General features: G+C 39.8%; 1 protein-coding gene across 2 annotated transcripts in view; it reads left to right on the top strand.

Moving 5' to 3' along the window:
• LOC117209893 (disintegrin and metalloproteinase domain-containing protein 10-like) overlaps nt 1-17,137 on the top strand; it is a 56,644-nt gene that overhangs the window by 28,694 nt on the left and 10,813 nt on the right. For both annotated transcript variants that reach the window (XM_033452350.1, XM_033452351.1), the window contains exon 5: nt 15,548-15,791. In XM_033452350.1, coding sequence (XP_033308241.1) covers nt 15,548-15,791 — 244 coding nt within the window. The remainder of the gene's footprint in view (nt 1-15,547; nt 15,792-17,137) is intronic.

Here is a 17,137-nt window from a genome sequence, read left to right on the forward strand (position 1 = left end):
TGCGTAAATAAATACAAGCGACGACGTGTATACACGTCAAACGCAGTTAACTGGTTAAATATGAAAACCGCAGAGAAAGAGAATAGGATACGAGTAATTAGAAAACTTAATAATCAGAACCGCGCTACTGAAACTGTCGCTTTGTTCGTGGCATTTGGCGAGTACGTATCTATTGCTCGCTATGGAACTCCTGATCTTGAGGATATATGTTACTATAGTATCGAATATATTCTTGATTATTTGCAGAAGTTCTTCCCTGTTATATCACTATAATTAAGAAATTAAATTATCGTATTACGTTATTTTAGCCATCAAACGGTACCAAAGTAAAAAAATCAATAGAAATAGATTTGTCATGTTCTTCGTATGCCGTCAATCTGCTGGAAACATAACAAGATCGTTATAGTATTCAGAGGTTGAAATAAATCTCTACTTAGGTTCCATTTCCTTAGGTGTATTTAGAAACGTACGAATTCACGTAAAAATCTGCAAGTCCTATTAAGTCACTTCCCACTTAATTCCAGTTCTTTCCTGTTAAAAAATATCTCAGCTATAAAGAAAATATGAAAAACTGTGTGATTACTCGTGATATAATTTTATATTTATTACAAATCTGTTTTGTCCATTAAAATGAGCAAAATAGAAAACTAAAGAGGGCCGCAACCGAGTCAGTAAAATACTGATTCACGTTAATCAGTTTCTGAATCCTCTGTATGAAAATATTTCATTAGAAATCTTCAAAAGCCAGAAACTGTTAGCCACGTTCCCCAAGTCGTCAAATTATTAATAATTTTCTATTTCAAATTGATTTCCTAGCGAAATATACTCTTCCTAAAAAGTCTAAATTCAAATTAAAATATAATCATATTTGAATAGTCACAATTAACCAGCTATTACTATTCACAATTTACACGAGTTTATATGATTTATTATTATTATCAACATTATTTACTATAATCTAAGGATAATTATCCTCTTCTAAAACATCGCTGATATTCTTGCCTTCTAAACGACGATGATAAGATTTCTTGCTCGAGCAATTTACTTTTTATTTTCGATTAGTCGATTAATCCCCAAACGCCTAAATCAGCCATCATCTCATCGACGAAGGATGAGTTCGATGGAGATTGCGGGCGAGGTCTCCTGGCTGCTAGCCAGTATACTGCTCGACGTATTCATAACCGACGCGATGCTTTTCGCTTCGCAGATTTTCACACTCGAGGATTACAAATTACAGGAACAAAATGGCAGAGATAAAATGTGTACTTAACGCGTCGGTACTTTGGCTAATTAAGCCAGGATTTAAGGATGGCATCCGTCGTTCTGAAACATGTCGTTACGACTGGTCGTTTCCATTCTCATTGATTTTTTGTTCATTATCTCGTTCGTTCGATCTCTGACTAGTTTCTCCAGAGAAAGGAAGCGATCATTAATTGAGAAATGACTTTGTAGAAAATCCTTATTAATTTACATGTATACATCTGAGATACGAATCTCTTGGAAACCATCTTGAACAGGCCCATTTTTCTTAATTTCTTAATTCTGTCACATCAGTGACAGGAATTATTTCAATTCTCGAAGGACGAATGTTTTATCTCCATAAGTTCGCTTGTCGCAAACAAGTGACACGAATAATAATAAATTGTAAAGTAAATTTAGAAAACAGTGGTCGTAACATCACCGCATTCCTGTAGTTTTCAACTCACATCACCAATCTGGCTCTATTTTTTATCGTACGAAGAATCAGCTTTTTGTATTTTTATTACAATAATTTTTTTATTGAATAACCCATTAACGAACCAACGTCTGTATGAGCGACATTTCCCTTATTTCTATTCTTTGAGCTCAGTAGCAAAACGCTCCGTACATGTAGATACTGTGATGATATCTAAAAGTGAAAAGACCGAGTCAAAAGTGAAAAATCTTCGTGCAGCGAGAACAAATTTGTTTAACTCCGCGAGCACATAATACGCGGACGCAATTCTAACAAAATGATCAACGATCCATAAAACAGAGTATCAGAAGCGACCACGGTATATTGTAATTTAAAGCAACGTAACGCTCAACGCAATCGAATAGTTAATCAACAAACGAGAGCAACATTGCAGGGACTGACTCTCGATTACGAATTTTCGATTTGTTGCGAGCGGTCGAGGTTGGAAACGTTGTCAGCGGTCTGTGCCTTGCACGCCGGCCACGAGCTTTCATTAACGGCTATGCATTAATTATCACGACGGTGATAAATAATTGGCGTTACGCCGTTAACGCGATTCACGTTCAAATTGAATAATCCGCCGTGCGCGCCAACTTCACATCCGATCTTACGAAAATTCTTACGATGTCGAACACGAGAACGTGTCCCTTCTCAGATTGCCTGAGAAATAAAATTATCCGTCTGGTTGCTAAGACGCACGGAAGCGGAACTCGCGCGACGATTACTTTTTTCCAGGCTCGTTAATTACACGGAACAAAGGATAGGAGCGTGGCCCGTATCGGCGATACGCGGCACGATCAAATTAATTAAAGCCCATCCCGTGGGTTATGACTAATTAAAAAGAATCGCGAGCGTGAAACACAGGAAAGGATGGGACATAGATGAAAAGAGCGAAACGGGAGACGGACGATTTCAAAAGATAGACGAGGGGCGCGTGAAAACGGTATAGAACGATGAATCAAATCAACGCACCGGACGATTGGGCGTAATTCGATTGTTAATCAATAAAACAAGTTCGTTGAGCATATTCTCGCTGTGTGTCTGGCAACAGGCGACGTCAGGTGTTTGTCACACGCGGGGGTGCAGGACATCGCGCGACGCGTATTGTTCGAGTTTTCGCGATTTCGCGTGCGGATCGCTCCCGCTAACCGTTCCCCGACTAAATTGGATTTTCCCACTAACGAGCGCCAGAGCTTTTCTCCGTGAAAGCAGCCGGTTGCCCCCGTGAAAGCTTCTCCGGTTACGCACCCCTCCCACCCTCATCCTCTTTCGTTCTTCGGTTTCCTTTTCATCGCGCGTTGCTCACTCCTTTCGCTTCTCCATTGCCATAATCAGAATTTCTACTTTCTCCATTCCACGCCTATTATACTATTTAGCCTCTTTTTCTTGTTATCTTCATCTTCCCATTTTTTGATCTCTTTTCTGCTTCTCTTCTTTTACTTTTTCTTTGCTCTGCTCCTCGACCAGGCTGCGAAGGTTTGACCGAGTCGCGTCTTCTTCGAGGCTGAATGAAATGAAATTACACCGGATTCCAATAATTCGTATTTAGCCCCTAGAAGTAGAATATTTCCTCCAAGAGCTCTTAATTGAAGAAGAAAGGAGGATGATTATTCTTTTTCCGCGGAGTTTACGGACGACCTGCTGGCAGCGAACACCGACGTCTAGGACGATTTAATTAAAGGCCTGCTGTTCTTCGGGGCTCGCGCTCCAACCGGAACTGTAATAACGAATTTCTGTCGAATTTAATCAAAGGGGAGGATCGATTATTCCTTCGACGCTTGAATTCCTTACAGCTGTTCCGAGGCAAGCTTTTCGAACGAACACCAAACCCTTATTTAGGATAAATCCGTGTCTTTTCAAACTCCTCGATTTCCGTTTGGCGAGCAATTACGAATTAAATATAAACTCGTGCCGGTATTGGAATTCACTGTCAATCAGGGTTATCGAAATGTCTATGAAATTTGCTTCTCGTTATACGCCAATCAAGGCAATTACATAAATTATCTGCTTATAAATAAAATGTCGAATTATCTCTCAAATAATACGGTTCTTTGAAAGTTGAATTTAAAACAACGGGACTCGTTATAAAATACAATACGGTAATAAAAATGAAAATATGATAAATTAAGTTATTTGGGAAAAAATTAATTAATAGTTACAAATACGATAAATACGAAACAGAGAATTCGTGTAAAAATGGCGAACGATTCAAGGGTTTATAACGTAAACGATCCTTTCTCGTTTTTGCCCTTTTCCGGGAAAATGGGAGAGTTACGCTAGAATTTTCAATTGCCGCTGAATAATAATCTCGATAACAACATTTCAATTTTTCGTAATAAAACATTCGTCATGTCAGATAATCGAAGCCGCGAATTCCATAACTGCAAAAGATAAGATTGCTTATCTTTTTCAATTCGTTATCGATATTGTTGATTTTTCTTGTGAACGTGGTTTTTTGTTAAATTATTAGATAGTCACTTTTCTCGCAAGAAGTAGCTCTCTTGTTTGTAAAATCGTGAACCTGTGGTGTTTTGCAAATCATCGAATAATTTGCCATGACATTTTTAGTCAGTTCGTCCAAGCGACGATATATATTTAACGAAAAAATGTGTTTGTTAAACTTAATCACTGTTAATCACAAAACATTCAAGTTTCTCATATGCGCGTAAACATCTGCCATTTAATTAAATGTATGTAAATTAATCGGACGACGACGAACGTGTGGCTCTAATTATTTATTTCCCAGCAAATATACAGAACCCTCGCGTTACTTCTCCGATCGAAGGCAAAATCCTTCCATTTTTCGTACCAACGTTCCTCCACTCTATTCGAATTAATCTAAACTAGATGGATCCTCATTGGGATTTAGTTGATCCGCGACACAGAACACCGACCAGCGAGGAAGAAAAAGGATCCTCGCTGATTCTTTCCGTCACCTTCTCTATCTTCGAATCGGAGCGAATTACATTCGCGTCGACGTCGGAGTTACTTGGCCGCCACGAAGTGGAATATTGCACCGAGGCCTGGTCCGCGAGAAATAGGTCAATTATGAGACGGGAAGAGTTTGCAGCTGATTTTAACGCGAGCAAACGTAGCCAGGCGATATGGTGTGGAATTGCAGACACTGGACGGAGGGAAGAGAGGAAAAGGAAGATATACAGGGTGTCTGTGCAGTCGCGTAAGCGAGCAAGGGCCGACTCTTGGTGAAAAGATAGGTGGAAAATGTAAAATAAAAAACGACTTTTTATACAACTCAAAATTTATGCTCTCGCAAAACTTTTACGTATCGTATAATCGTACGGAAAATGTTGAAATTTCATTGCTACTATGACGAGACACGGCTAAAATTGGAAACAGATCTGGAAATATATGTGACACTCGCAAGATATTTGTTGTACAAGCTAAGGATCACTGAAGTACTTTAATAATCAATGGATCGTTATATCGGTAAGCCACGATATTTAGTGGAACGCGTCTTTAACGCTAATTGCAAGTTCAAGACTAGTGTTCATGCTGTGTATTCATTTTTCACTGAGTGTATGTTTCCGATAAATTTCTCGTAACTTCTATATAAATTTTCAAACTTTACTAGTACAATCACGGTAGTCGTTACTGTGCGTGAACGAAATTTCAGAAAGCTTGGTACGATACACACGATATATTGAGAACAATTTTCTCGAGTCGATTTTCTCGAATACTTTCTCGAGTCACTGTGTATAACGGGCGAAGACAATTTTTGCACCGATCTGACATTGTACGTGCATATGACACATCGTAGTGAGAAAGTGAAACTACGATCTCAATCCGATGACCAGAGACTACAAATACCCATGATTTCACAGACACCGTGCACAGAGTGAGAAAAAGAGAAAGGACATTCGTTTCTGTGTACACGAAACAACAACGTATCACGTTCGTATCGTCGACCACCAACGCCGACCTAGACTATGATAAAACTTTTCTAAGGATGTCCGATTCGACTAGTCATCCTTGAAACAGTTCCCTCGGTTTGTTCCCTCGTTGTTCACCCGCTGCATCCTGCAAGACACACACACTCTCTCTCTCTCTCTATTCTTTTCGTCCCTGTTCTCTCGCTGATTATGCGCCGTTGCACAATATTATCGTTTATCTTGCACTTTCAGCGGTGAAACAACGCCAGCCAAGCGCTCTCGAATTCGCTTCTCGCGCCAGAGACAAGCGGATACCTTATTGTTTGTATTACGTATTAGATTTGCGAGCAAATTTCGCTGGTTTCTTTTAAACGCGAGGATAGAGACTCCATCGTCGTCCGCCTCTTCTTGTTACTCTTACCGATCCCTTTTTAACTCGATGCAAACTTAATATTTAGCTAGGCATTTTTCCGGATCATTTGCCCTGCGCTCACTCTCTGGCTACGCTTGAAAATAATTTCACGCGAGACAGAACTCTTAACGCGTCCCACGAGAGACTGAATTCTTTTTAGAGAATTCGAAGGAGAGAACGTTAGGGAGTGGCGCGATTTTAATCTAATATTCTACGCTTTCAACGTCGATTTCTCGTTCTCTTTCGCCCCTGTGCTTCTTAGGTTACAATGGACGAGAATTCGCGCGAATAGAAACAGCCTGCTCCTTGGAAAAGAAGCTATCGTTTCAATTTCAATGGAAGCGCGTATACGCAAGGAAAATCGGACAGTCGAAGATCACAGATGGAAAACGCGCCTCTGATAAGTCATATATTTCGTCTTTCATGGAACAGCAATTTTCAAATTCAATACGTTGCGTCGCACAAATGAAAAGCAGATTTCTGATAACACCACAGATAGGCGACGCATTTCTTACGCCACTGTATTTCTCCTTCCTTATAGAATTTTGTGACCGATTTTTAAAATCGATAGACGCGTCCATGATCGGTTCTGCGTTGTATCATCTTCGGTATCGATTCGATAGATGCGTCGATCAATTCCACGTCAGAATTATATACAGAGAAGAACCAAGAGAATGATATACGAGTTTCGACAAAAGAAAAATGTGTATATCGATTCAACATCGAAAAAGTCCATGGACAAGATATATTCACTTTGACTGCCACGGTGGGCATTGGTAACCGGAGCGCTTGAACTTCTTACAATTGTAAAAATTGAATAAAAATCGATAGATTAGAGTATTTTGAATATAACCGAGAAATAGAAGATACTTTGAAATAAAAAGTGCCCCATTGAAGAATTAAACATTTTTATTAGAACATCCATGAAAAAAAAATGAGAACAAATCTCGCATCTAACGATGCACTGTGTTTGCATCCATATGTTTGAGGGGCAATCTACGAATATTATTATAAACACGGCTTAGAGAATAATCGTAAATGCTGCTTTATAATCGTATAATTGAAGTTAGAAATGTGCACATACCTTACTATTATATATAGAACGAGCAAATACCGTTTACTAGTATCTTCTACACGTTTCAACGATATATTCCGCACGTTTTGCTTATAACGAAATAACGAATGCGAATAGTTTGTTGAAATAAACGAAGCCTCGTTATAATACGTCGCTATCGACTGTTACCAAGGTGCCACGGTGGTCGCCCGTGACCACCAATAAGATAAGTGGTCGATTGGGGAAGAATGTTGTCCTACATCGTCAATTTATTATTATTTTGCCATTATATGCTTCGAATAATAAAAATACTCCCGTGGCGTCCTGAACGAAACGTGTGATTTCGGCGTGGCAGTCAAAGTGTTAAATAGATGTAGATAGATACTTATTGTAACTCCAGAGAACCATAGAATGAACTTGGTTTGCAATATTCCTTATAAACACTCATCCCTTCGCACCTTACTCGTGCCACCCTCTGATCTGTATTACGCACAGTGCTCTCTTTGGTCTTATTATTCTCATCTTCCTTTCTCTACTTTCCCCATTCTCCTTCTCCCAGTACGTATTAACACGCGTTAACATAAATTACGATAACATCTGTTAGAGCGTAGTATATTAATTTTTCTGTCCGCCCTGTACGCGGATAATATCTATCAGATACTTTGCACGAACCATGATACAGCGAGTGTAGAAGATACTATCGTACGTTCTTTTAGAACAGAATAACTTTTTTTAAAATTGAACCAAACGACTTTCTCGAGAAATCAGAAGGATCAGTCTACCGAATGACGCGTAGAAAGAATTTCAAAAAGAAAAAAAGAAAAAAACGTAATCGGTCGTGAAGACCGCGAAAAGAACGCGAAGACAATTTTCTACAACTTCTTTATTCGTTTTTATTATTCCGCTTCAAACGAGCGTACGAATGCTTTCTACACCCACTGTGCGCATAACTACGCCCGTAAGAACTCGTTTGTTTCGTCGTTTACTTCCTTCCCTCGAATCGTCCAGTCTAACCAACCACCGTTTTCCCATTTCGTCGAGCACAGGAGCACCGAAGGTACATCTTGCATCGGCCACGTCATCGAATCGCGCGTCGATTACGTTGAAACTCGTCCGAGGGGAATCCACGTTGACGGTTAAGCAGCCGCGCGAAATTGGATCGAATTAGCCAGCCTTCGTCCGCTCGTTTGGAACAAAAATCGAACGAAGGAATTGGGAATTGGACGACGTGGGACTCTTTGATTTGCTTCTTGTCTCCGGAGACCATTCGCCACCCTTCTTCCGTCATTCTCGAAGCTGCGGTAAAAAGAAGGTCCTAGATACGATCCACCGTCGATTCGAACGCGCTCGTGTGTCCTTCTTCCCACGAGTAAATGCACGAACGTGTCCTCTGATCGTAACCCATCGACGTAAGATCAAGGATGAAAAGCTTATACGGTACCTCTGTTGATTCCTTCGTTTAGCTCGCCATTGTAAGCCGCGAGTCTTGAAGAAGTTTTTGCGTAACGTAAGCCGATGTAATTGAATTGCGAAGACTTACGCCCGGGATTTTAAGACTTCTCACGCGTCGTCTAAGTTCGTCGAAGGTGAATTTATTTGACTTTCATACTCGCTGACACTTGGTAACTCGTGCTTTTTTATTCGAGACTTTTCCCGACAAGCTTTTAGCTCACTGCGAAACGGGACGGTGTTTGGACGCTTATTGTAAAAACTTTGGTAAATACGTTTCGAGGTTTTATTAGAACCGTAATGAGACACCGGCATTGCGGTTTCAGTAGCCAACTTTCAGACGATTCGAGAAATTTACATAGGAATTACAGGATTTTTGTTTGCAAACGTACATCTCTACCGGGCATTATAAAAGTATTTATTGGCATTTACTTTATCTCATTGATAATTAATATCATTTATTAATGTATTCAGAGAAGATTATTTATGTTGTTTCGTGTTGATTATTTATGTTCTATTAAATATTTTTATATCTCTACCGATAGATTTGTCGTAATCTTATTACAATTTACATATTAATGATAAATGAAAAACTGATGGTAAATATCGTTAATAAGCAGCTCTTACGTGATTACAGAGTCATAAGCGCATTATAAATTCGAATTACTTACTAACGAAGCTTTTTAATAGTAGATATACATATTCCCTTTTTTACTAGATTACAGAGCATATGAAACGTCCGATATCGTCTTACTAATTTTCTAAATCTTTTCTTTTCCCAATAAATATCTTCGATTTCGTAAGTACATTACAATTTTAAAGAATCTTCTCTTTCGTGTAGCGTTTCAATCTTTTTAACGTGTGCGCGTCGTCGTCAGGGCGGAAATTTTCGGCGAGCTTGCGAAGAAGCGACCTCGGATGTTCACGAAACGTCGGAACAACGTGAAACTACTGCTACCACGAACGCGACTGAAATTCGAAGAATCGCAGATGTGCCATCTAATCGTCGTGAAAGTTGAAAATCTAAAATTTAACAGGATAAGCACGACAGTCGCGTGTCACATTGCGACATTTCTACAATTTCGAAAGTTTCCTACGGATAGCAAGTGTTCAAATACTTTCGTGACTCGCTGTACGTAACAAAGAACAGGACATCCCATCAGCGACATCGTTACCAGTCCGCAGTGTCCACACGCATATCGACCAGGTACCGCGATACAAAGCAAATTAAACGGCGAACCGTATTCTTTGTTAAGCTCGATATCGGCCTCCCTTTTACGCGCCCTTCCCTCTGTCTCTATCTCTCGTTATCTTTTGCCTCGCCGCCACGCTTTTAGATCGCGTGTCCACGGCCACGGTCTGTTATTTTCCGTGGGAACACTGGTATCGACTGTGCGTAAACCGACCATCAGTCCAACTACAGGGGACTGGAAAACTTGCAAGACTTAACTGTATCGTTTCATAAGCCATTTCGTGCGCGGCACGTCCGTTTTAAATGGATTTCGCCGATGGAATCGCGCGCGCGTTGGCCAAAGTTCGATATAAAGCAGGGAAAAACGGGCCAGGCACGCAGGTTCCATCGCCGTGTCGCTTTTTACGCTGAGCTTCGTTTCGAGACACGCCGAATTTCTGACTTCTCTCGTAACGTACGGTAGTTTCGAATGAAATCGGAAAATGCTGGCTTTAAGCCGCGGCGATCGTTATTTTTACGCTTATGCATATAATAACAATGATAAAATGTTTATTATAACATCAGCGGATCGATATGGTTGTTACAGAGTAGGAAATGACAATTGGCAATTAGAGAGAAAAGCGTCAACAATTACGGTAAAATAGGGAGTAAGGTTAAGCTTATAATACGATTTAACTGAAACTCAACGTTAAGCGTCGTATAAATGTATAACGTAAAGTAAAGTTGAGCATATATCAAGCTTATGTTACAAGTTAAATGACGCAGAGGTAAAAGATCTTTTACGGACGATCGTCCGAACGATGAAAGGGAGTTATTAAAGAAGCCGAGTACATCGCGAAAATGGTTTGCAAATTGACAAATCCGATTGAAGAAGTCATTTTCACCTTACGAAAGTTCGCTGTGTTTCCAATCTGAAAAAATTATGACTTCTAAGGAAAGGCGCAGCAATATGAAAATTGAGCATCTGGAGAATATACAGAGAAGCAATCAGCTGATCGATTGCCTTGTGTAAGAGATAAAAGATAAGAGATTGGCCGAGGTACGACGCTGTGCGAGGATCGTTCAAACCAGGTGTGCAATAATAAGATTATATAAAGTTTATACATACCTTTAATATGCTTTAATAACTTTCAAAAACTTAGGCCGACCCTTTCGAATGATCATCAAAAAAATGATTAAAATCGACGATACTCGCAGACGGTGGATTACGCGTTTTATCGGTCGTGTAGATTGCGAGGAGTTCGATTAACAGAATGGATTGGTTTGATTTAGGTTTGATTAACATTATTAAGCCAAGTATTGTCCATTTATTGGATATGCAAACAAATCGGCATCCTGCAAAAGACCGGACGCGCAGGAGAGATTGATATCGCGATAACATTGTCGACCAAATTCTATAGTGAAAGCAAACTGTACAATGATTGGTTAATTAGAATTAAATATTAAATAGCAGGCGAAGCTCTATTAGTCGGAAAACAAAAATAAAGTGGAACTGCGTTAGAGAGCGCGTGACTGCACTCGAGGCTCGGAGGGGAATTTTTCCGGATGTATCGGGAGCTAATGAGCATCCCCTTTCCTCCCCTTTTACCTCTTTTCTCGCTCAATTGCCGACATTCAAGGGGGAATTTTCGATTCTCGCTTAAATGGTAATTTCATCCGGTCGTAGTTCCGCATCAGGAGCTAGATCGTTTGAGCCGGAGAACCCTTTGTTCAATCGTTTCCTTTGTTCGAGGGGTATCGATTAGCATGAGGGGTGAATTTACCTATCCCGGATTCCCGTCCAGGGATTTAAAACACTTAATTGCAAGGAAAAACCTTTGAATGATTCGTTCGTTCTTTCCATCGTCCCCTCGATCCCGCAGAGGAATTTGAACGAGGAGAGAGGGTGGAAAAAGGAAGGGCTATGAAATTCGGGGCTTTTGTGTAATCGACAATTAACCGACTCAACTTCCGGCGATAGAACTCTCTCGCTTTCCTTCTCTTTTCGTAGTTTCACAGGGGTTGCCCGTCCGGTGAAAAATGCTAAATTAAACGGTACCGCGGCCGTGTATCATTCGATTAATTATGAAGAACGGCCGCGTAATTACTTCGCAGCGAGAAAACGCGGAGAGAAGGTCGGCGGTAAAAAAGAGAAGAAGAAGAAGAAACGAGCGGCAACCAATTACGGTGAATTATGTCAAGTGTACGGTGCACCGCGAGCTGCTTGCCGCTTCCATTTCGACTTCTGTTTTTTTTTCTTTCTTTTTTTTTTTTCTCAAAATCTCGCCCCTCTTTCTCCTTGGACTTTCATTTTTCATCCTTGCTTTACGCGATTAAAGATTACCAGGCGATTGAAAATCCCGGCCAACGAGATCGGCAGCGTTTCTGTCGGCGGCGGTAAAAGTTCGTCGACCCAGTTTTTCCTTCTTACAGAAACCAGGGGAGGATTGGAAGCGCGCGCGTCCGGAAATTATGAAATCGTCGAAACGGTGTAATTCTCGACGAAGACGACGGCTATGACGGAAATAGATAGCTCTACCCTACTTTCTTCCTTCCTCGTCGGTGGCTCTCGCTCGCTTTGTCTCGCCGTCTCCGCTCGCAGCGAGACAATTTTCGATTCGAGAGTTTGCCGCGGAAATCTATCGTTCCACCCGGAAGCAGCAGGGCCGTCGACGAACCTCGAGACTCGAGACACGAAACGAAGTTATCCCGAGTTGCCTGAATCTAAATAGAAGGCGATTCGCTCGATTTCCGTGCGAGCTGATTACGTGCGATTACGCGTGCGAACGTACACATACGTATAGTTGTTCGAGTACGTTGTCTTTCCATATTAACTTAACAGTTCAACAAACTTGACGAAATCCTTTCAGAAAATGCCTACTTGTTTCTTTCTCGTAAATTCATTCTCTGTATATACAGGGTGGTTGGTAACCGGTGGTACAGGCGGAAAGGGGGTGATTCTACGCGAAAAAAGAAGTCGAAAATATAGAATAAAAATTTCTTTTTTTTTCATTTTTCCATCGAGACAACGATCTACAGTGAGATCCGTTATAACGAGACGCGGTAAAGTGCAGGCGTACCGAACGAAAATTCAAAGTCGATTTTCTCGAAAACAAAGCCTCGAACGAAAAATTTTTATTCTATATTTTCGACTTCTTTTTTCGCGTAGAATCGCTTGTTCCACCTGTTACCAACCACCCTGTATATATCGTTCTAAGGTTGAAAAGAAAAGTAAAAATAAGATACAAATGTAGATATTTTAGAATTCATCATTTGAAGAGCTGATAGTAGAGACAATTATTTTCTTTAGATATCTCTCCCTAGATTAAAGAATACTCTATCGTTTTCTATTTCTGTCCCATTTATTTCGTTTTTCTCAAACAAAATATTTATTTTATTTAATTCTTATAAGCGTATGTGCAATTATATCGCGGAAGAACTACGTATATCCAATTAAATCGTCAAGTTGTGAACCACATGACAAAATTTCTCGTAAAAAAAGAAGGTTTTTTTGCTTGGTAACAAGTCCAGATATAAATAAATCATTTTTATGTTACCGATTCCATCGTGTTGTGAATCCAGCTACTGACTAATATTAGTATTAGAATGCGTTATTATCTAAAAGGTGGAAAATTTGTCGAGAGTCGTTTTCATCGTGATATCCTCTGTCGCAATATGGTAAAAAATTATTTGATATATTTTAAAACGCGTTATAATTTCTTCCTTACGTATATATATTTTTTACGATGCATTTATTAACGAAGCACGTGAGCTCGTAATAATCTCGGGATGGTCAATGTGCGTGCATTAGGCCAATCCCCAACTGTCACAGGCAAAACTATCAACCCTCGGCCAAAGGTGGTTGGATTATTATTGTCACGAGAGCCGAATATTGTATTTTATAGCGATAAAACAAAGTCTCTTAGTCGACTAAAGAGACTTTTTATCTTTGTGTGATTATTGAAACCGTAAAAATAAACTTTTCAATTTATTAAGTTGAGTAACAGACTTGCGAATGTTCGCATTTTCGCTAATCTACGAGTGTTATGAAGACATTACAAAGGAAAAACACTACAAAATTTGTATAAAGAGTATAAAGATTCGTATATCCAAATTTAATCGGAGAAATCGGATAGAGAAGTCATTAGTTGATTATATAAATGGACTTTTACCGTAATAACATTTTATGTGCTCTTTTACGAAAACGTGAATGGACTAATAATAATTTGATAGAACGATAATAGCATGAAATTTATGCGATGACATATCGATAGTGATTTAAGAGCAATAATAGTAACGATGACGATAAATATTAAAACTTGCGAACGATATTAATAATAATGAAAAATACGATGTATCTACGTAAATCAGAACAGATCCATCGTGCAGCCTTGTTCAAGTGGTTAGTAGAAAATCGTAGAAAGGGTTTGGCAAAAAAAAGAAAAAACGATATCAGTCAGCCACTTTGAACGAAAGTAATAAAAGAAATACACAGAAATATTCGGAGAAAAATATAGCGTGTTCTCGAGAAGATTACTCTGAAAATCGTCGAGTGTACGCTTCATTGATAAAGCAAGCCGTGACGAGTGCGCGCATACCGCTCACAGCTTCAAAGTCGATTTTCACAAAACGAAAGCTTTGTACAAAGGAAAAGCTTTTCACAATTTTGACTCGTTCCCAAGCAATCGCTTCTTTCACGGTTCTACCAAGAGTTATTACATCGTAAATATTATTGCAATCTCGAATCGAATTAAGGGAATAAAACGATCTCTCATCCTGCCACGGGAGTACCGGTATTCAATTAATTCGTTGCGAATTTTCCTGGCTATGAAGTCGTAATAAATTTTTCTTTTTTCTATTCTCGTACGAACCGATTTGCGAGGGTAGCTCAGAAGTGTTTCGTCTGCGCGTGCGTGGGGAGCCGGGAAACGACGCGGTAAAAAATATTTTTGCTCTCACGGGCAACAAATTCCCCAGTGTGCTGCTTATTTTCGCCAAAACGTCGCGATATTTTGCCGGGAAAGAAACGATATTACGTCAATAACGCGAGCTACCGCAGCCAGTTCGTTGCAGTGGAACGGTAAAAACGTCGATCTATCTCTCGATAAATTCTCTCGATCGCCACCTCCAGAGGCGGATCGTTCACTCGGTACAGGCCGTTTCGAAACTGCAAGAGAATTGCCACTTGTAAATCATAATATTAATGGGATGCGCTATATGCGGATATTTATGCAAATTCGTATCTTTATGAACGTACACTGGCTCGCGAGACCATTCCCACACTCGTCACGGACAAATTTTATCTTCATATTCTATGCATTATACGAAACATTTTGAAATTTCATTGCCGCTGATGAGACACGACTGTCGCGACTATATCGATCACATTTGGCAGAAATTTGTAGATGAAAAGTTATATAAAAATACGTATATGTAAAAATTACAAGATATTTGTTGCAACCATATATCTACACGTATCATATACCTAAATGGTCGCTAGAACATCGCTAGACGATGTATCTCGATCAGTTTCACGGATAATCAAGTCGACGAATACGAATATTTCAGCTGACGATCGTCGAGCCATTTCAGCCATCGATATTTTTCAACTTCTACTTTTAAAAATCCTCTCTAGAAATATACAGGGTATCCCATAATACGAGCTCCATAGGAGACAAAGAGATCGTGTCCACCTTTTGACAATTTATCGATTGATTTTACGTTTTATAGGAAATATACGTATTATAGATACTTTGTAGGAAAATCCTGTCTGTACCGATATTCGTTTTTGATATACTCGACTGTATACGTATTCGCGTTACAACGCAGTTTCTCATTTGAAAACGATAATTTGCAGAGGACGATAATGCCATGGTGCAAGGCATCGTGACAGAGGATGGCCTTTTCGATGGCACGGTCGTTACTGGATTCGAGGAATACTACATCGAGCCAACAAATAGATACTTGAACAAGGAAGAAGACACATCTCCGACGTATCACAGCATAGCTTATCGCGCCTCGGATGTATTAACGCCACGTAGATCGTTACCTTGCGCCAGTCATCAGTTGCATCAATCTGCTACTCACGATTTCACGGAAAGGTGAGTGTCTTCCAACGCATTCTGATAATTTCCACTGTGTGTTAGGAAACGTACGATTCGTCTTAGATGATATTAGAAACGTTCTTTCCATCAACTTCTATCGACATTTCATTTTCACTATTAAATGATCACTATTAAATCACGATTAAATGAGTACTATTAAATGATACGAAATTCAATGTACCTGGAACTAAATAATTAATATGTAATAGCGCGAGGATACTTTTCGTAGACGTTGTAGATCAATTAACCCTGTTACGATCCTTGAATTTTTATACTCCAATCTCACACTTATTTTAATAAGCAGAGAAAACTTTGAGCGTAGTAGTGGTAGTTTATTACCACCCCTATAGAGTTACAAGACTTTCTCTTTACCGTTTCAGTCTTAATCGCGTTTTAAAACGCGACTCCGTGTAAAAGAATTACGCCTTACAAGCATGCATTTTCACAGCTTACACAGAGAACAAGGAGAACGTACGCTTTGTATAAACTTGACTTTGCAACGTAAAACATTCGCAGTTCGTGCAAAAGCTTAAGCAACATAATAAAGTGTAACAGAAGCAAGCAAATGTAACGGAGTCTTCTATACGAGTGCGAAAAACTTTTGATATTTTACGTAAATGTTTCACGTAGAAATGGAACGACAAGATACGTATACCAATCGTAATTCGGATACTTAACAAATAAACTATTCTCCCTTACTGAAAAAAAAACTCAAGAACGAAGAGAAGACACATTTCCTTGTTTCTTTCTTCTTCTTTTTTTTTTTTTTTTTTAATTTACATTTAATATTCAGCATCTGTAAGCGTTTCTAGCATAACGAGAAACAAATTTACCATTTGCTTCGAAGAATTGAAACCTGTAACCGTAATCTTAGACTTTAAAGGAATCGTAGTAACGCGTAGCGATGGAAGGACGAGCAGATTGCCAGGCCTCGTCGCTGCATAGGCGTTCGCTCGTTAATGTAACAGGATAACGCCTCTAAAACAGCCCGGGCAAATCGCGTTACGTTAACCGAGGATGAAAATGGATCTAACGAGAGACAGCTCCGTTGCTCGAACGTCTGCGCCGTCTGAGGTTTATCAACTCGGAACACGGGCTGCACCTTCCTCGCGTTAATTTCGTTACCAATTTCTCCGACGCATTATTCGCCGGCATACGTGCAGGGCCGCACCACGTACATGTAACGAGCTTTAAACCGCGGATCTTCAAACATTCCCGGACGAATCGTTGGTAATTAAGCGCGAGCTAAATCGCGGTCCTTGCCAACTATCTTGTGTACAGACGTGTAAGGGAATTACAGGGGCCGGCAAACATGGCAAAATCGGCAAGACGGCGATTCTACG

Source organism: Bombus bifarius, unplaced genomic scaffold (genome assembly GCF_011952205.1).
Source record: "Bombus bifarius isolate JDL3187 unplaced genomic scaffold, Bbif_JDL3187 scf7180000008194, whole genome shotgun sequence".
Classification (NCBI taxonomy): domain Eukaryota; kingdom Metazoa; phylum Arthropoda; class Insecta; order Hymenoptera; family Apidae; genus Bombus; species Bombus bifarius.